Source organism: Amaranthus tricolor, chromosome 4 (genome assembly GCF_026212465.1).
Source record: "Amaranthus tricolor cultivar Red isolate AtriRed21 chromosome 4, ASM2621246v1, whole genome shotgun sequence".
Classification (NCBI taxonomy): domain Eukaryota; kingdom Viridiplantae; phylum Streptophyta; class Magnoliopsida; order Caryophyllales; family Amaranthaceae; genus Amaranthus; species Amaranthus tricolor.
This window is the reverse complement of record NC_080050.1, coordinates 25075118-25095226: the sequence shown is the minus strand read 5'-3', so window position 1 is coordinate 25095226 and position 20109 is coordinate 25075118. Positions and strand designations below refer to the sequence as shown.

Genomic DNA, 20109 nt, shown 5'->3' with positions numbered 1-20109 from the left:
TAGTAAGCACGAATTCTATTGAGAGACGGTCTCTTTAAGAGACGGTATCTTTGAGAGACCATTACTAATTAGGCCGACCCATTATATATTTTTAAAATATTCTAAATAGGCATTAAGAATGATGTAAGTGGACATTTAAGAAATTGAAAATAGACATTAAGAATACGATAAGTAAGCATTAAAGATATTATAAGCAGACATTAAAAATACGATAAATAGGTATTAATATTTAATGAATTGCACTTGATCAAAAGATCATCTCTCTGACTTTCGTTTTAAGCTGATTTCCAGAAATTAGTCATTCCACCTATAAATAACATCAACGAAACGTTTCGTTCAAATGATCATCTTTTCGCAAATCCAGACTCTAAACTAGTCAACTCCATCTTATTCTCTCTTCATTAACCCCTACTTTGCGGAAATTAGGGTTCCTAGAATTCTCATGAAATAATGGAACAAAGAGATTTAAGCGTTTATGATTTCAATCCAGAGGATGAATTATCCGAATCTTGTCAACAGTGGTCTAAACTTTCAAACCCTAAATTCGATTCGGATGTTTCAAATGCGATTACCAAGTACCGATTCCTTCAACATGGTATAGAATTTTTATTTCAGCTCCTCAATGTTGCTTTATTAGGTTTTATGTAATTTTTTCATGTCTACATTTTAGCTTTTCTGAGTTGTTTTGTTATTTTTTGTACCTCTTGTGTGTGTGTGTGTGATTGGATGCATTCTTTGTCTGTCGGTGTATTTCATTTGATTGAAGGAATTTAAAGTTAGCTCTTTTTTGCATCGCCTCATTTTTTTTTGTGTTTTTTTCCTGAATGTTTTTCTGAAAAAAGTATAATTTTGATAAAATGTGATGTATTGTTGTTTAATTTGAAGATATGGGTGATCAATTGTGGCACCGGACTTTATTATCAAATACTGGATGTTACTTATACAATTTTTGGATTAGATTGTAGGAAGGACAACCAGAAGAGTTGATTTTTGTTAGAAGTGCGATCAGGACTATTGTCTTTGTTATCCATGAGAATATGAAGGCTGTACTAGTGATGAACTTCTATAAGATGTTTTGCTTTAAGTTAATTGTGGCAATTTTATGGAAATTGGCAATTTTTGCATTTGCCTGTTATTGGATGTCCCATCTCTGAAGTGTTGAAGATGAGTGTATCGATTAATTTATGAACTTCGAGCAGGTCTTGTATGAACTTGGTTCACACAAAAATATTATGCACCACATTAAATTTCAGGAGTGTGAGTTAGAGATTGTGACTAAGTGAAGTATGGAATGAGGAGTATGAGCTTGTGAATGGAAGAATAAGAAAGGATGCACGATAAAAGTGGTACGGATGAAGCCTATATTAGACTTTTACATTCATTTCTAGGTTTATCTTAAGAATAATTTTTTGAATTGTTTATTATGATGGAAAAACTTAATGAAATCACCTTTTAGAATTTTTCAATAACACTAACAATAGCACCATATATAATTATGTGTTTTGAAAAGCCATTTTAACAAATTTTATCAAGTTTGATCACTAATTTTGTGTTTGGATAACCAGTTAGGAGATAAAAAAAAGGAAGAGAAGGAGACGGAAAGGAAAGGAAATGAAGGGGAGAGATAAAGAGGGAGAGTGAACCTTGTTTGTTTAGAAGGGAACATAAGGGAAAAGAAATGAAATCACGTTTTAGAATTTTTGAATAACACTATCTTATTTTAACAAAAGCACCATATATAATTATGTGTTTCGAAAAGCCATTTTAACAAATTTTATCAAGTTTGATCATTAACTCTCTGTTTGGATAGCAAATTAGGAAATAAAAGAAAGGAAGAGAGGGAGACGGAAAGGAAAGGAAAGGAAATGCAGGGGAAGGATAATGAGGGATAGTGAACCTTGTTTGTTTAGAAGGGAACATAAAGGAAAAGAAATAAAAATAAGTGTTTTCCCTCCAAATCTTTCCACTTTAGGAGATATTGTAATTAGGTGGGTCTTGGAGGTAGGAAGAGTGGTTGTTCATTTTTTTGAGTGTCTGTGTATTTGTATTGTGTTTGGGAATTTGGTTTTATTTTAAAATGGGTACGGTTATTTGGGTAATTTGGGTAATTTGGGTTAGGGTAATTTGGGTAATTTACTTTGTGATGAGTGTATGTTCTGTTTTGGGAAGTTGTCAAAGGGTGGGTCACTCTACTCCCATGTGGCTCCTTGATATGACCCATCACTATCAGCTTTTCTTCTACTTTTACCCCCAATCTAAGGCCTCCTCCATTGTTGCTGGTTCTATTAATCTCAACTCACCTGTATTAAAATCTCCAGCCCCTGATGAAATTAGTGAGCAGAAATTCTTCACTAACATCTTCTTCCATGTTCGAGGATAGGTGAATGAAACGCTTCGTTTACTCCTCCACATCTCATCTTGTCTCACAGTCAGCCATTTCTCCATCATTGAACCTCTTTTACGACCCGGAAAATGTTTGAGCATCATTTTCTTGAGGGACCTCCAACTAGTTATGGCTTTTCTTTTGTTCTCCCAGCGAAACCAAGCTAGGGCATCCCCCTTTAGCCCCACTACAATTGCTTTGATTTTCTCCATCTCGGTCATCTGATAAAACTCAAAACTCTTCTTGGCCTTTACAATCCAGTCCTTCGGCTCTTCACCTGAAAATATGGGAAACTCCAATCGCCTCAGCCTCTAGTTGGTATTTTCTCCATGGTTTTCGGTATGTCCTCCATGGTTTTCATGTTGCTCAAACTCCACGATAATGGGTTGATGATCTGGAACTGTTTCCGTCCCTTCATTCTTCGGTGTGGGTTGATTGTTGGAACTGAGTCCCTTCACTCATACTCGACACCTTAGCCCCAATGATTTTTACTTTAGTTATAAGTATACCAATTGCGGACTTTAGGTTTTCTTGACCCTTGACATAGCCCTCAATTTTCTGACCATAATCAGTGTTAAATTGGGATTAATTCATTTACAGATTTTGCATCATTTCGGTAATGCGATTTTCCTAAGATCCTTGTAGATTCGGAATGGAGGCTTGTAATGCCAACACATTTTCTTCTAGAACTTTGATGTGATTGGTGTTGGTTTGTGTGGGGGCCATGCTAGCTGCACAATGCTCTGATACCACTGTTATGGTGTTGGTAACAAATGTTCGCAACTGAATACAAGAAAAGAAAGTACAGAAAGAAATAGGAAGAAGCAATAGAAGAAAAGAATTAGAAGAGAGAGAAGAAGGGTAGAATGCTTGTATTATCATAAGAGAACAGTGTACTCCCCTGAGATCTTAGAGTGGCTCAGTAACTCCCACAAGGTATTACAATAAGATATTACAAGCATAAGAAAGATCTACCCCTCCCAAGACTATTTAAAGGAAAGTACATCTTTCTAGAAACCATTAAAATGCACCTCAACATACTCATAAGAGAGAGATTCCCTTCAAAAACAGAATGCCAGCAAGGGGTCTTCTAGCGTCTTCCCTTTCTAGAATAAGTGTATTGTATTGTGGGCCTTGGTACAGCTAGGTCCATGACACTTGCCTCATCTACATCATCCTATATATCTTTATCACATTTTTTGGAATCTAGTTCCAAACTCCTCCATGAAAGTTCTTATTTTTTCTTTGTGAACTGCTACTTTTGTCTTGGTTTTAGTGTTTGAAAATATTTTGCTTGGTTTTCTTCATTTTTTCATTTTTCCAATGCAAGATGACATTCATTCTTTTTCTTTAGTGTTGTCGTAGCCTCCTTATTCACTGCGTTATATCATTAATTACCATAATATTGTGTAAGCTTGCAATGGAAGAAAGAAGAGATTAGGGATTAGATAGAGTGAAGAAGCAGAGGTGTGGAACAATTATAGATGGGAGAAGAGCATAGAGTAAAGCAAGAGAAAAGAGAAATATGGGAAGGGTAATTCATAATCATTTTCATTTCATATCCTAACCAATTTACATCATCGTATATATATATATATGTGTTAACAACCATCAATCGTATAAAGAAGATAAATCTTTGGTGTTAAATTTTGGAGAAGATAAAGGAGGATCCATGGTCATTCAAGAGCCCCATTAAACAAGACCATTTCATGATTTCTTCACGCTCACCTAGGTGGGTTCATAGCCACTAATTAAGCATGTTCTTGGACAAATATGAAGGAGTTTGAAATACCCTATAATATTGCAACTACCTTTAGTGATGCAATGTCTGGTGGCAACAAAATCAAAATGTGTCTCATAACAGAGGAGGAGGAGGTTTTCGAAATTGGAGTTTTCCATCTTTAATCATAATTGCGAGTTCGTGATAGTTAAATTTGTTTTTGGGTTTCACCAGTTGAGTGAGGTATAAAATGTTGAGGTTACCCTAAGAGAGCCAAGAACTGGTGAGTGGATTATAAAGCCCTAACTCTCGAGCACTTCTGATTTGTCAACCAAGGAAATCTTTATGAATAGTAAAAGAAACAGTGGTAAATTATCACAAAGCGTTCATCGAGAAAGCATCTCTTATTGAGAAGGTACCTGAACCTGTTCAAGAGGCTTTTTTCATTAATTGAAAGCAGCTCCAATTGAGAAGCTACCTTTAGCTATCCGGGAACCTTTGTTCATTAAAACAAAGTTAAAATTTGCCAATGTGATCAACAAGAAGATTGTAACTTATGCAAAGATAAGTTCAACAATTTAAATGAATATTGTTCTGCAAAAATAAGTCAATTAAAAATAGGAAAAATTATCCAGAATAATCCAACCTTTTGTTGATTTTTCTACAACAATCTCAACTTTTGATTGAATATGAATAATACCAACTATAACGGGTGCTTGCTAAGAATGCAACAAGGTAACCTTTTATCTATACAACAAATCATTTTGCATAAATATAAAATATAAATACAAAATTAAATTATAAAAAAATGGAAAGAAAAAAAAATTAAAAAGAGAAATCAAGTAAGTTTATTTTTTGATTTCAACTTTTCATTTTTAATATTTTTGATTTTTATTATTATAATTTTTGTAGCAATTAACCTGCAAAAATCAGTCACTATTTGGGCAACAATGTTTTTGGATAAGTGACCCTAAAATTGGAATTATACGTGGTTAATAAAAAATTGGGATTATTGTGGAAAAATCAATAAAGGTTGGATTATTCTAGGTGAATTTTCCTCAAAAATAAGTTTAAGTAACAATAAGATAAGTTTAACAGATATATGTCCAACCAAATAGTAAAGGACTATTAGCCAAATTCAGTAAAAGAGAACACACCCTTAGAGGTAAAACACAATCTGGATTTGGTCGGTATCCCTTAAATCTTTCATTTCTTATCTATTTTGTACTGCGGAACAAGGGAGATTAGCCTGCTCTGTCTTTTTTTTGATATTGAGCAATGTTGTGATTGGTGTGACTTGAGTGCACATTTGATGAGGTGCATTCATGTGTGACCTTTGGGATGGAATCCCATGAATGTGTTAAGTTGGTGTATTAAGTTGATTATTGTGGTTTATGATGATGATTAAAGTATGGATTAATGAGGAAATGAAGTATGAGTTAATCAAGGGAGTTATGGGACTTAATGAAGAAGTGCAAAGGTTTAGTTCAAGATGCTCTACAATGTAAGGTCGAGCAACTACTGACAGAAGCCTTCTGAAGTGTCGCTCGACCAGCTCGCTCGACCGAGCGAGCTTCAGGATGGGTCGAGCGAGTAGATAGAATGCAGACAGACACTTCCTGTATCCCGCTCGACCAGGCCGCTCGACCGAGCGAGCCCCTGCTTTGGTCGAGCGATGTTTTTGATGCTCCTAAGATGCTGTTTTTTGACTCTTCAAGTTCTTGGAGATGTTTTATTATCATTTATTCATAGCTTTAATATACTTAATGTAACTTAGTGTAATCTCTCCTATAAATAGAGAGCTCTCAATCACATTGAAAACAATCCACAAATACACCCCAAGCCAAACACTAGCTTATATCTCTTCTCTATTGTAATTCTCCATATTTGAGAGTTCTTTGAACTCCTTTTGATAATATAAGAGATACTACACACCGGAGGACGTAGCCTTAGTTGGGTGAACCTCGTTAAATCTTTGTGTTGTTTTATTGCTTTATTTTCTCCTACAAACATCGAAATCATTGTTAGCGTAATTTGTTTGTCACTATAACTTCATACACTCGATCTTGACAATATTGGAGTTTCAAACACATTGTTCGAACTCTAATACATCGTCGTTTTCAAGCAATTTTCTGAAAGATAAAGCACAGCATTTAGATTGCTGCTCAAGGTCAATTGGTAAGATATATTCCAGTTTTTGTTTGAGTTTCATGTTGAATAAGGCAGCGATGATACCTACAAAGGAAAGAACAGAGAATCATTTCTGTGTAATTTTAAATTAGATGGGTGTGCAATCTGTGGTTTTAGGGAAATGAAATGTTGTACATATATTTATCTGGTCATTGGTTATAGGATTCCAATTATTATTTTATGCTGCCAATCCCATCGTTTGAGATTAAAACTTTGAGCCTTCTGTTCTCTTTTCTTTTTGTAGCAATTTGGAATTCCTAATTGCAAATATTGTGATAAAATTTTTTGCTAGTTGATTGCCTTATTGAATTTTGTAGTTAATTTTTGTGAATGTCTTAGTTTTATCTCCCTTTTAGGATGATTGGTAAATTGACTGCCTTATTTGTCATCAGCTTCTTCTGGGTCAATCACTCGCATGAAAGAACTTCATACCGTAGAACAATTTCATGTTGTTGCTATTGATGATGATGATTGTGGTTACGTTAATATTGTTTCTGGTGGTCCTCAAGATTCACCCTATACCACTGTTTCTAAACAACCAGAGGTGTTTGGTGTTATGTCAGACAGAAGCTTGCATCAGAGCTGTCATGTTAGTGGAGATAATGTAAAATCTGAAAATTGCTCTTTGGATATGGAGATAAGAATTGCCTGTCCCTTTGGAGTATCTTCAGAAAATGGTCATATGACTCATATCAGTCCCATTAACCCAGAATCACCCTGCAGTGTATGCTGTTATTTTCCATGTATTATTTTCTAAATATATGTTTTCTGGCTTAAAAGTTCACGTTCTGTGGAAATCTGCAGAATGGTTCAGTTGATGCTGGGGCCTCAGATGGTTATGACAGCTCGCAAGAGGGCTCTCCTCCCACCTCTGGTTTTGAGCTGGGTGAGAATACTGTTATGCCTCTTATGCATTCCTAAAAACGAGAAAAGCATGTTTTGATTTTATAAAACTATTCTGCTATGTTTTGCAGTTCCAATGAATGGACTTGCTCAGGATCAATCAGCAAGTAATTTGAATATGGTAATCTCTTTGTTGTTCTTATTTTGAGATGTCTTATTGTTGGGCATAAGCCTTTGTTGTGTACTGTATTATGTATTGTTAATGGTATGCAATTAATGTCTTTTAGAATAAAAGCATCAGTAACACAATGTTATACTGACGATTATATGCATATGGCAGGAGAAAATGGATAATGTTATTCCTACTGATTATGTCTACTACGGCGATAAATATTATCCTGCATGCCTGATAGTTTTTTCTGATACATCTCTTAAAATTGAGACATCTACCTTGGAAGAGGAGTCGGGAACAATTGGATTTGAATGGAATATTGAGGACATTCATGGTATTGAGTCACATTGGAGTAGCAAGGTGATTTTCAGAACTTTCTTTTTTCCTTAGAAGCACATGTCTACTCTTGCTTTTTAGTTGAATAGCTTATCTTTTTATGTTGATGGTGTTACTTTTCAGACTCTTATGGCAAAAGTGAAAGTTCGCCTTTTGACCAAGGATGCAATGCTAGAAGAAAATGAACACAACCCAGCAGGTTTGTTTTGACGAAGGTCTTTTTGAGAAAATTATGCGAAACCTAGAGAAAATAACACTCTACACATGATCAATGCTAGAGCAAAATAATAGGCAAACCCCACTTAAATGTAGCAAGAATTTAAATCAAATTCACAATTAACCAGGAAAGATTGAGACTTTCCAACAAACCCCAAATAAAGAAGTCACATCAAAGTGATAATAATAAAAACAAGAATCAATTAAATAGTTGCAAAATTTACAAGAAAGTAATCAATAACGACTAGACGCAAAAGTCAAAGATCAAGAACAAGTAAAGAACACACATGTAGCAAAGATAGTTGATTTTCAAATGGGGTTCAGAAACAGAACTCAATGCTTCCGGAATTCTAGACTCTGAGTTGCTGTTGCTTCACGCCTGTTGAAGAGGACTTAGGCAGCAGTTGAGCAATTTCTGCTGAAGGAGTGAAGAAAACTCCGGATATGGCAGTGTTTGTGACTGTTGAAGAAGAGAGTATTACCTAAAATTTTGAGAGTAACGCGCTAGCCCGTGAAAACTTGAATCGTTTAACAGTAGCACTTGCCCCACCTTGTAGGCTAGTGTATTAATATCTTCTTGTTTTGTACCCATACAATTGTTCTATGTTCTATCTTACAACATTTTCAATTTTTATTATGATTTATGATAGACAACAAGTAACTCTATCGCCATTGATATTCTCCCTATGGTTGTAGCCTTCCTTGTCATGGTCAAGGATTGATCTGGATTGCGGAATGTGGTTATGAACGATATTCACCAATTTTCAAAATCTTTTGGTTTTGGGTTGTGGAACTATTCAATTCGGATTGAGGTACGATTTGGGGTCGATTACATAAAATAATACTTAGAAAAGTAAGAAAGTCAAAAAAGAGAAAAGAGAAGGAAAAAGAAAAGAAAACGCACTTAGAGTGCCCTAATTTATTTTTGAATATTAAAATTGTGTTAGAAATGGGCTTAAAAATTAAATAGGCAAATAAGTTCTATAATTATATTTTGAAGTGGTTGCAAAGGCAAAGTACAAGAAAATTAATAAAGAAAAGAATATAGAAAAACGTAATACAAGACATGAAAAAGAAAGAAATGACGTTGAAAAATGAAATGTTTTTGGATTAAAGAAAACTTGTACGTGTAGGTGAAGTTAAAAAAGACACATTCTTCTTCTCAAAAAGAGTACAATTAGAGAAACAAAAAAAGAAAAACATGGTCGAGCAGAAGCAGAAAGTCAAAACTGATCTCCGAGGAAATAAAAAACCCCTCGTGCAACTGCTCCCTTCATCCCCATCGATACCATCCACCGTGGATACAGTCTCCAAGCGATCCAAATCTCGAATGATCCACGATTGGGAACAAACATTCTGGATTGCGGGTTGCTTGTTGAACTATCGATCCCGGCTACACTAATTTTGAATTCATGGTCCAATTTGACTACAATTTCGTTACTCAGGAGTCAACTTTGCCCCTTTGTTCATTCAAATGATTTATTCTTCTTTAGTTTGGATCATAATAGCTTTAATAAAATGGCTCATTAATGTATGTGCACTTCTTTTGTGTGAAGTTGATGACGTTTGCAGTTATATTATTACATGGATAAGGTTGCATTCATCTAACCCCTAAACCCTTCCTAATCCTAGGTAGAACCTTTGATGACATTGGGTGATAGAATGTGGTAGTTTAGAAGAAAGGCAACAAATTGGATGCCTTTCCTTCCGCTCTTGCATCTTAATATAAACACCTTGAATAGTTATACGAATATACATTATGTTTAGCATCAAAATTAATAACTAAGAAGTAAGAAGAATAATTATGAAAAATATATCATGTCCTTTATTTGATTAGTATGGAAATATAAAATGCTAAAAAGCGAGCCACCTGTCTTGCCTCATGCTAGGGACTGCCAAATTCCAAGTTCTTGTCCACGGCACATTCGCAGCCCACAAGTTTGTGTATCTTTCTGTGTTGTGCCTGAGTACATGTCATGCCTATACTGCCCATGTTCTGGCTCAGTTTGCGCCTATCTTACCCGCTTTCCCATTCTTGACTTCCAAGGAAAAAAATAACAAAGAAAAATGATGGAAGTTCTTTATTATAGCAATTTACAACAAATAGTGTACATGTCAAGACAATGTGTTAGGTTGAGAATTTGAGGCTACATTTTTTTTATCACCAAAGTTTGCCCGACCAATACTTATGTGTCATGTGCAGGTGTTGAAGTGTTAGAATTTTTGGTTCACGATCCTCTTTGGCCACAGAGACAAGACTGGATCATGTCTCTGGATGTGAGATACCAAGCTGTCTGGAGCAATGGGCTGAAGTGAGTTTCTTTTTTTCAGAGTGGGAAAATATTTATGTGTTCATTTTATTTTGCTTTCTTGCCCTTTATGGCCCGTTTGGTACATGGTATTAGAAGGCGGTAATGATAATAAAATTAAGTAATAAAAAATTTGGTTGTTTGGATGCCTTCAATGGTAATGGATGGTAATAAAATAAGGTAATGAAATTACCAAAAAGGGCCATTTTTATTACCATCAAACAACCTGGTATTAGGCTGTAATGGTAATGAAGTATTATTGTGGTAATAAAATAAGGTAATGTTGTTTCGAGCTGAAGAAAAAAAATAATGAAGAAAAAAAAGGTAATGTATGTAATTATCCAAAAAAATATTATTATTAAAAAAAGAATCATTAGATAGAATAATTTAGATACAATAATGCTTTTAGATACAAATATACAATAATGAAACTAAGAGTCATTACCATTTTTTATTACTAACAACCAAATGCAATCAATGGAATATTATCTTCCATTACCATCCTTTACTCATGCACACCAAACAAAAGAATCTTCATTACCAATTCTCATATCCATTCCTTCATTACTAGTCATTACAATATTTCATTCCCATTACTTCATTACCATCAACCAAACGGGCCGTTAGAGCTTTACACTTTTTGATAGAATAATGGAAGGAATCATAGAATTCTACTTTCTTTTTGAACCTTATCACTTATGTTATAGTTACATGTAAATTTTTTGGTTGCCTGCTTCAAATTTTCTGAGGGTTCCTCAAACTACCTAATATAAATGTTTTGCTTTATTGAGCAAAGGTTTGAGAGAAAAAATGAGTCTCATAGCCTAGGTATTATTATCCCAGCCAAAATATTAAGTAGGCTCGAACCCATTATTTTCAAGTGGGCCTTGTTCGATTCCTGTGCCCAAATCGCCGAATTGTGCCCATACTGCTTACTGCTCAGGTTTATAAGTGGATAACTACAACAGAATAAGTACAGGAGACAAATTCCTTTTAAATGGAAAACTTATGTATGCGAACGACATTGGGGTTAGGTCTTCAGCTTGTCCACCAATTTGTTATTGCTAGTAATAAATGTATCATACTTCGTTATTTCATCTTGTATTGCTTTGTAAATAAAATTATGTTTGTAATAGCACCTTACTTTTTAGTTTCCTCTAATGCATATACGCTTTTGCATGTAGCGGTAATATTTGTGAAGGAGGTCCATTTCCTTTAGAGAGTAGCGAGTCGTCTTCAGATCCTTACATTCCTAAGTAAGTGGAATATGTTGAACTTGAGTTGTGAACTTGATAATTTCCTTTTTTTGTTCTGACTTGAGAAGCTTGATGATTTATTTGGTTGCTTTCGCTGTTTGCAATCATGTTGCAGCTTTGAGGACCCTTTTGATCAAGTTATCTACCCCAAAGGAGGTGTAGATTCTGTTTCAATTAGTAAATCGGATGTGGATCTGTTGGAGCCTGATACTTTCATTAATGATACCATCATTGACTTTTATATTAAGTAAGTCTACCGCCTGATTTTTTTTTTCATGTTGGAATATAATTTGTTTTCTTTAGGAGAACCATTACTGATTATTTCTTGCTTGCTGTATAGCAATAGTCTTGGTTATTTCTTTATGAGAACCATTATTGATTTTTTTTAGCTCATGTAGCCAAACCTCATATTGTGTGGATGAAGGCTTTGCCATCATTGTAGTGTTTGTGAAAAGCTGACCTGTATTTTGGCAGAGACTTAATGCTTTGTGATGTTTTTCCATACTGTGGACTAAGGCTTTTTAATCATTAGCAAATATATCTAGATGTTTTCCAGGAATTTTAACAATTTAACACTTTATTTACATCTAAGATAATTTGACCTGATATCTGTGGATGTTTATGCTCATAAACTTTTGCTTCTAAACAGATATTTACAGAACGAACTTCCTCCGTCTCAAAGAAGTAGATTCCATTTTTTTAATACCTTCTTTTTCTGCAAGCTGGCTGAACCAGGCAAAAACCCTTCTTGTGTTTTTGACGGCGAGGCTGGTTTTCGCCGTGTTCGGAAATGGACAAGAAAAGTGAACATATTTGAGAAGGATTACATTTTTATTCCAGTCAATTACAAGTAAGAAGCCAGTTATGTACATTCTGATCTCATTCAATATAATATTTTTTTATATATTGATTCTTGACTTTTCCTGTCTTTCTTTTTCCAGTCTTCATTGGAGTTTGCTTGTCATATGCCATCCCGGTGAAGTTGCTGCATTCAGTGGTGTGTGCCTTTCGTTTAGGCAATCTAATCTTGCAAATTTGATAGTGTTTTTTGATTAACTAATATGGTTTCAGAAGAGAATGTGGATGAATCTGTGAAGGTTCCTTGTATATTGCACATGGACTCTATCAGAGGAAGTCATACAGGGCTGAAGGATCTTGTTCAGAGGTATTCCCCTTCTGCTAGGATCTTGTTTTGAGACATTACACTGTAGAAGCCAGCTATAGTCTTTAGTGTTTAAAATGCATTTGATGAATTTCTTTATTAACTTTTGAAAGTTCCTATTTGCGTGAAGCTTTAGACATTTCTTGTGGTCAAAATTAACCATTTTAAGTCATGTGTATGGTTCTGTCTTTTTCTGATGAGGCTATTTTGTTCATCCATCACTTGTATACTTATCCTAGATTGACCAAAACCCCTGATGCTGAGACTAGGTGTTCATTCCAAGTTTACCTTGTTGATTTTGTTTTTACTGGGAAAGCACCAATTGCAGTCACTCACTTGCCAAATAAATAGTAAACTAGTATTATGAGGAATGCTGGAGGAGATATGTACCAGTATAGTAGATGCTTGCATTTTTCTTCTTTTGACAAAGTTGATTAATTGCGTTGAGTGAAAGTTGGGTGCTCATCTCTTCATGCGTTTTTTTCATCGTTGCCTTCTCTGCTTCTGTTTGTTTTTGTTTGTGCTTTTCTTCGGACTGCTGGTTGCGAATCCAGTGATATATGCGACCTAATGGAGATGGTTTGCAAGTTGCATATGCTTTGCTGTAGTATCATTTACCATGTTTTCCTTGTAAATATGCATGTTGTCTTCATATTTAAGTTTTGCCTTGGTATCTGTTGGAATCGCAGTTATCTATTGGAAGAATGGAAAGAGAAGCGAAAAGAGACAACTGAGGATATTGTATCAAAATTTTCAAACCTGCGGTTTCTTTCACTTGAGGTACATTTTGGATTTTTAGGCTGGATTCCAGTTGAATTCTACTTGACTTGTTGAATTCAATGATAATGACTATTTTCAATTCAATATGAAACGATATACTACTGCCAGACAAAGTATTGGTAACTTAGTTCTCACTTTGCAAAATAGTCAAAGAATGACTTGCTGAAATTAGTTGTACTCTTGTAATGGTAACCTTAGTGTTGAGTTTCTACTCTGTCTATCCTTTCTGTATAATTACTTTCTTGCAGTATAAGCTTGTAAGTCATAGATCATACATCTTTGATGTTTCCTACTTTCCTACCTGTCAACTAATGGACAGTCATGTAATTTTTTCTTGCTTGGACCATATATCTCAGATTTAACATCTCCAGTGATTCTAGCATAGCTAAGCTAGTTTCCATGTTATAAAAAACCTGCTATATGACTCTTTTAAGTTTCCTGTGCTAATCTTACCTTTCTCACTTCATTCCAACATTTGGTACTTAAGTGGACATTTTTGTTTTTCGATTTTCAGCATTTTAGAACTAAAGATCAGAAATTGTACAATACTACTATGATGAATATATTTTTTAAAAAGAGATAAATAACTGATTGAATTTGAACCCAACTCAATTATCACCACTTACATGCATGCATATATTATACATGCATACCATCTTCGCCTATTTTTTATACGTGTAGTCCTAGGATCCTCATTTCCTCTATTTCCCCATTCTTTGTCTATGCATGAATGTGATTCACTCATTAGTTTTCTTTCTGTGACAGCTTCCTCAGCAGGACAACTATACTGATTGTGGTCTTTTCCTGCTTCATTATGTTGAACGCTTTATAGCTGAAGCACCTGAAAACTTCAGTCCTTTCCAGATCAACAAGTTTGATAGTTTTGTGAGTCCTTTTTTTTTACATATTTAGATCTAGTGGATGCCACCTTGTAATAAAAGAGATTTTGAATTGCTTGTACTTGCTATCTTGCGTATATATTGAGTTTGACTGTGGCATTGTGTTATATGAATTGCATGCTCAAAAATGTGTCAGCTATATGGTTCTGTGCTTGGAAGTAGAAGTAATGAATGACATGCATGTTTTTTTGTGACGACTGACGAATGATGGCTAATTATTTGGCGACTTGCTATTGGAGCATTTGATGCTTGGCTTTTGATTATAGATGGCAACACAGTTGTCCTTCAGTGCACATTCTCTTGATTGTCTAACTCTTCCTCCATTACATATTGCGTGTCTTAAGTTGTGAACTCATGTGAAAAGTGTCTTTAGATATTGGCATAGTGCAATAGCATTCCAGGTGGACTAGGGTATCAAATTGAAATTGAAATTCAAAATATACTATTTTTATTTTTTCATTTGTGTTCCACGGTGAATATGGTCAAAAGGTTGTTTTGATGTATTTGAGTTTGTTGCAAACTTTTTGCTGGTGAAATTTTATAATGAGGTTTTGTATCCTTGCAGCTAAAGCCTGATTGGTTTGTTCCCAGAGAGGCCTCACTTAAGCGTGTTTATATCCAGAGATTGATTTATGAGCTTCTAAAAGGTTGTCCTCTAGAAAATGCTTCACATTGCAATCATGAATCTCAATCATCATCATTACTAGAAAACAAAGAGAATGACAATGACACAGCTACAGCGAGAATGAGCCGAGGGAAATCATGGGATACTTTACATTCCCAACCTGTTCCAGGGATGGAAATGGGTCTACTGGATATGTCATTATGCACTAACGTCTCAAATTTGGGTATGAGAAACCTTATTGAACAGTGTGAACGGTTTGGTGAAGGAGCATCGATTGGACAGCCCGGATGTCCTACGCCGCCAATCAGGGTGAGCCATTTCGGAGCATAATATTTTATTTTCTATGGAATTAATTTTCCGCCAGACCTCCCAAGCCTTTCATCTTGAACTGATTTTGCATGTTCTTGCACAGGAGGAAGGAGCTTTCGATCACCTCGCCCCTTCGACCTTGGGTCAAACTTTCAAATCACTAGATGGTGTGACAGCAACCGCTTGTCACATTGATTATACACCTGGAGATTTGAACCCAGGGTTCCCATGGGAATCAGAACTGTCGAATCAAGAATACCCTGAAAACAACTCCCCACCTTCTCCAAATCACTCCTCTGATGACTCTGAAGACTTAATGATCATAGAGCCAGAAGTTCAAGGTCCCGATAATGGACAAATTAAAGATCCAGATGAACAGAAAGATGTAGATAGTTTGACCGAAAGCTATGCTTCTGCTTCTAGTGATATGATGGAGACACCAGCCGAGGATTCGCAAGAATTGGCTAAAATCTATGGGAACAATGATCTGGATGAATTACATACTAGTAATGGTAAAGAAATCGAGGATCCATCCGATCCAGATCTCGAGAACATTGATGATGACGGAAATGATGATATTGCACACACTAATGAAGTGGTTGAGGATTCGTCTTCAGACTTGGATGAGGAACGAGCCCCGAAGAGATTACGGCTTACATCTCCAGGCGACTTGTAAGAAGCTTGTCTAAGGAAATGCGGATGTTAGAGTCCATCTATAAATGATGTAAAATCTTTTGTAGGAGCCATTGGTTTTTCATGAAGTGTGCAACATACAAATTTTAGGTGTTTGTAACATAACAATGCTAACAGTTAATGTAGATGTCTGGTTCTATTTTATGGATCCAGTCAGCTTTCGGACTGGACAGTAATATGTTATACGTACCAAGAATGAGGCTTGTTGGTAATAATCAAGTTAATTCCCAAATAGTATTTATAGGTTACTAAACTGAAATATTTATCACCCAATTTGCATGTTTGTTTTAATAATCTTAAGATCTAAGGTACAAAAAATCTTGAAGAACTTGATTGGGATGTGATCAACAATTAATGCTTGGAGGGGTTTATATGCAATTTTATTTTTGTTAGTGATAACAAATAGATTGTTTTCGATTGATTATTGTTTGGTGAATGTTCACAAAATTAATGTGTTATTTTACTATAATTATTGCTATTCGAAACCAAAGAGGTGTAAATCTTTGTGCCCATTGATGGAACATTGATGTGATCTAATTTGAATGCTTAGTGAAATCAATTAATCATGCTAGGGGTATTGTAAGCATATAAATGAATGAAGATAATTATTATGCATTATTTTAACTTCTTCACATTATTGGTGAATGAGGTAGGTGGAACTAGATGAGAGTGTGGGTTTCTTGACCTTTACTCTACAAATCCACTAACCCAAGGGCAACGATAAAAACCTAGGCCATGATATTGATTATGCAACTATTAAGAGAGTTTTTGTAAAAAAAAAAAAAAAAAAAAAAAAAAAGCCCGTTGGCCCAAAACAATTTCTACAATAAGGTTCTTGGGAAAGTATTTTCCAAAATAACCTTATACTAATTCAAACCTCTAATTTTGACGTTGTTCGCTATTAGTAATAACAAATAAAGTCGAGCTATATATATAAGCTAACATTTCCCATTATTTCATTATTGTTGAAAATTTGAATAAAATAAGATGTTTTAACAACTTAATTCCAAAAATAAGCTTCGTGAAAACTTAATTCCCAAAATAAGTGTCCGTACATCCAAACCTAGCCTTGGAGTCGACTTAAATTTATTTATTTATTTATTTATTTATTTTAAGTCGTTGTTAGTAACAGCGACTTAATGCGTTTTAAGTTTTCAGTTTTCAGTTACTTTTTCATTCCAACCTACGAGATTAAAGAGTTGACCAGTTAACCTTAAAGTCATTGTTACAAATAGCGACTTAATGAGTTGACTGGTCAACTCCCTAAGTCGCTGTTAGTAACAGCGACTTATGGCTTTTTTTTTTTTTTTTTTTTTTTGTCTTTCGCTGTTAGTAACAGCGATTTACTCCAAGGCTAGGTTTGAATGTACAGACGCTTATTTTGAGAATTAAGTTTTCACGAAGCTTATTTTTGAAATTAAATTGTTAAATAATCTTATTTTATTCAAATTTTCCAAATAAAGTCGAGCTATATAAGCCAACATTTCCCATTATTTCATTATTATTTTTGTAAACTCTAACTCCAACCAAAAATATCTACTCCCCTTTTCCTAAAAACTTCATTAAAACATCTTAGCATCTTCAATCCTCTTCTCTTTCCTTCAATTTAGTTATATTAAAGTATTTTGAAACTTGGGTTGATTTAAGGTAAAATTTACTTATTATTTTTCGTTTTTTGTTCATTTTAGAGTTTATTAGTAATGTCTTTGTTCCTTTCGATATAAGCCACAAATTTGCAAATTAAGCTCACTTATTCATCCCTTTTTGATTGAAGGTCCTCGTTTATTGATTTTTGACTTTTTTTTGTTTTAGATTTTGAATATTAGTAGATGATAGTGAATTTGAATGATGTAATTGATTTAAGGTTTATTATTTTGAAATTTGTACTTAATGGTGATAGTATATGTATTTGTACTTATTATATCTTGTTCATGTCATAGAGTTAACAGTAGTTTGGATGTAATGTGTTTTACATTAAAAATGTCATCTTTTTGTGTGACTATATTATATTTTTAGAATGGAGAAATTAAAACAAGTAATATGAATGTTGAGTATGTTGGTGGTACACGTAAACTATTTGTAAGCAATTTAAACATGACATTGGATGAATTAAAACTTCATATATGCTCAAGAATTGGTATTGACTCAACAAATAGTGTGAAATTGAGTTTCAAATATGGGATGAATGGAAAATTTTAGCATATCCCATTAATGATGATGCGTTATTAGAGGGTATTTGAGAGCATTTAAAATCTACACATATTCCTTCTTTAGAGTTGTATGTGAAATAAGTAAATGTGGAAAATGAAAATGTGTAAACTTTAGAAACACAAGATATGAATGTAACTTCTTTCATTCCTTCTCCTAAGCCTATGCCATTTCTAACCCATAAAATCTAAACCTTTGTGCTATCGTCATCTTATACTCCTCATGAACCCCCAAAATCAAACTTTTAGATGACATAAGAGTTAACGTAATGTAAACCACCTTTTGCACATCATGGAGAATGTCTACGTCACTTAGCAATTTCAACCGACACATAGGCAATATAAATCTGGAGTTTTTTAGTAGAATTGCAGAACAAATTAAACAACATAAGATCATCAAAGGCCTGAGAGCAGTTGAAGTTGTGAAGCAAGATGTCATTTTTTTGGATAGATCAGGTAGGTGGTATGTTTAAATGGTGTATATGTCATGAACGAGGACATGGGCACGATGTGACTAACACCAACCTCCCGAAAAGTATTCAATTATGTGTTGAAGGGTGTTTATTTCTTGCATGTGATATCACTTGAAAGTGCAAGTAATTGGAGAAACGATAATACCATGTATACTTCTTACGCCTCAAACATCATCATCATCTGTAACACTAAGAAGGCCAACTTTCAAGAAATCGTAGCAGTTGACTATATACGAGGCTTATATTAGGCCTCTGATAGACAACATGGCATGGCCTCAGTACTTTGGGTTTAAATTGAGACATAGTACAGTTTAAGTGCGCTGGTAAGGAAGGCCCAAGTCAAAGGGGATATCAAATGAAAGAAAATTTGAAATCTTTAAGTCAAAAATTAAAAAAATGAACCAAATAATCTAACTTTCAAACTTATTTCAAAAGTAAGTGTGAAATTTCAAAATCGGAGGTTTGGGGCTGTTCGCAGTTACTAATTGCGAACAGTTCAAAAAAGACAAAATAATTGTTCGCAGTTAGTAACTGCGAACAACTATTTGACCTGTTTTGACATGTTCACAGTTAGTAACTGTGAACAGCATGCTCCACAAAAACAGGTTAAAATAGCTGTTCGCAGTTACTAACTGCGAACAACTATTTTGTCTTTTTTGACCTGTTCACAGTTAGTAACTGCGAACAGCCCCAAACCTCAGATTTGAGAATTTCACGCTTACTTTTGGAATAAGTTGAAAGTTGAATTATTTAGTTCATTTTTTTGATTTTTTGACTTAAAGATTTCAAAATTTTCTCAAATGAAATGGACGAAGGCATAAGCAAATGTAATGCTTGTCGTCATTGTCATAATGTAGGTCATAACAATAGAACTTGCCCATCCATGTAACACTAAATAAAAAAAAATCACAAACAAGCAAACTTTTCTTTACGTTGAAGTATTCTTTTATCTACATATAAATATATACGAATAATCAAGCATACATTTTATTATAAAAGAGATGGATCAAACAGCTTCAAGACCTCATGATCTTAGCTTGTTGAATTATATATTGAAAATACATCAAACATAATCAATGAATATATTGAAATTTCTGCAATAAGTACGAGATAGTTTCATTAATACTCAAAAAGAAACACAAAGTACATCACTCATCTTTAGAATAATGATCATACTATACAATATTTTAAACTTTTTAAAAAGTTAATATACTATCCGACATTACTCCTTGAATTCTCTTAATTCTCTTTGTCTCTTCCCTCATTTGCACCGTTAGAACATCAAATTGCCTTTTCAAGCTAACTACATCGTTTTGAAGCTCTTCTTTCTCCTTATCAAGCTTTATAATTATATTTTTCTATCATGTGTGACCTTAGATTCAACTCACCTGAAGTAGCTACAGCCCAATGCTTCATTATTATAAAAAGAACATGCAACAGAATAACGACTTGGATCAAAATCGCTCTAATTGTGACGATATTCTACTTCATAACCACAGTAGCACTTCTCAATGCTAATTGATTTACTAAGGTAAC

The 20109-nt window shown here is 34.4% G+C and overlaps 1 protein-coding gene across 2 annotated transcripts; it reads left to right on the top strand.

Moving 5' to 3' along the window:
- Positions 1-272: 272 nt before the first annotated feature.
- Positions 273-16421, top strand: LOC130811034 (probable ubiquitin-like-specific protease 2B). 2 transcript variants are annotated; one of them, XM_057677178.1, is made up of 16 exons: positions 273-595; positions 6686-7017; positions 7098-7179; positions 7268-7317; positions 7477-7668; positions 7768-7843; positions 10064-10172; positions 11354-11425; positions 11541-11672; positions 12075-12275; positions 12367-12422; positions 12497-12590; positions 13277-13367; positions 14133-14252; positions 14832-15200; positions 15304-16416. In XM_057677178.1, exons 1-16 carry the CDS (start codon positions 451-453, stop codon positions 15874-15876), a joined length of 2694 nt encoding a protein of 897 aa, XP_057533161.1. In that variant the 5' UTR covers positions 273-450; the 3' UTR covers positions 15877-16416. The 2 variants fall into 2 exon arrangements, with proteins under 2 accessions (XP_057533161.1, XP_057533162.1); XM_057677179.1 differs by having other exon boundaries at positions 285-595; positions 6857-7017; positions 15304-16421.
- Positions 16422-20109: the final 3688 nt, after the last annotated feature.

Bases quoted from the DNA above. Each gene is read 5' to 3' on its own strand.
- LOC130811034 (XM_057677178.1), top strand. From the start codon at position 451: ATGGAACAAAGAGATTTAAGCGTTTATGATTTCAATCCAGAGGATGAA. The intron at 7,180-7,267 runs GTGAGAATACTG...TATGTTTTGCAG, and splicing joins CACCTCTGGTTTTGAGCTGG to TTCCAATGAATGGACTTGCT. The intron at 13,368-14,132 runs GTACATTTTGGA...TTTCTGTGACAG, and splicing joins TGCGGTTTCTTTCACTTGAG to CTTCCTCAGCAGGACAACTA.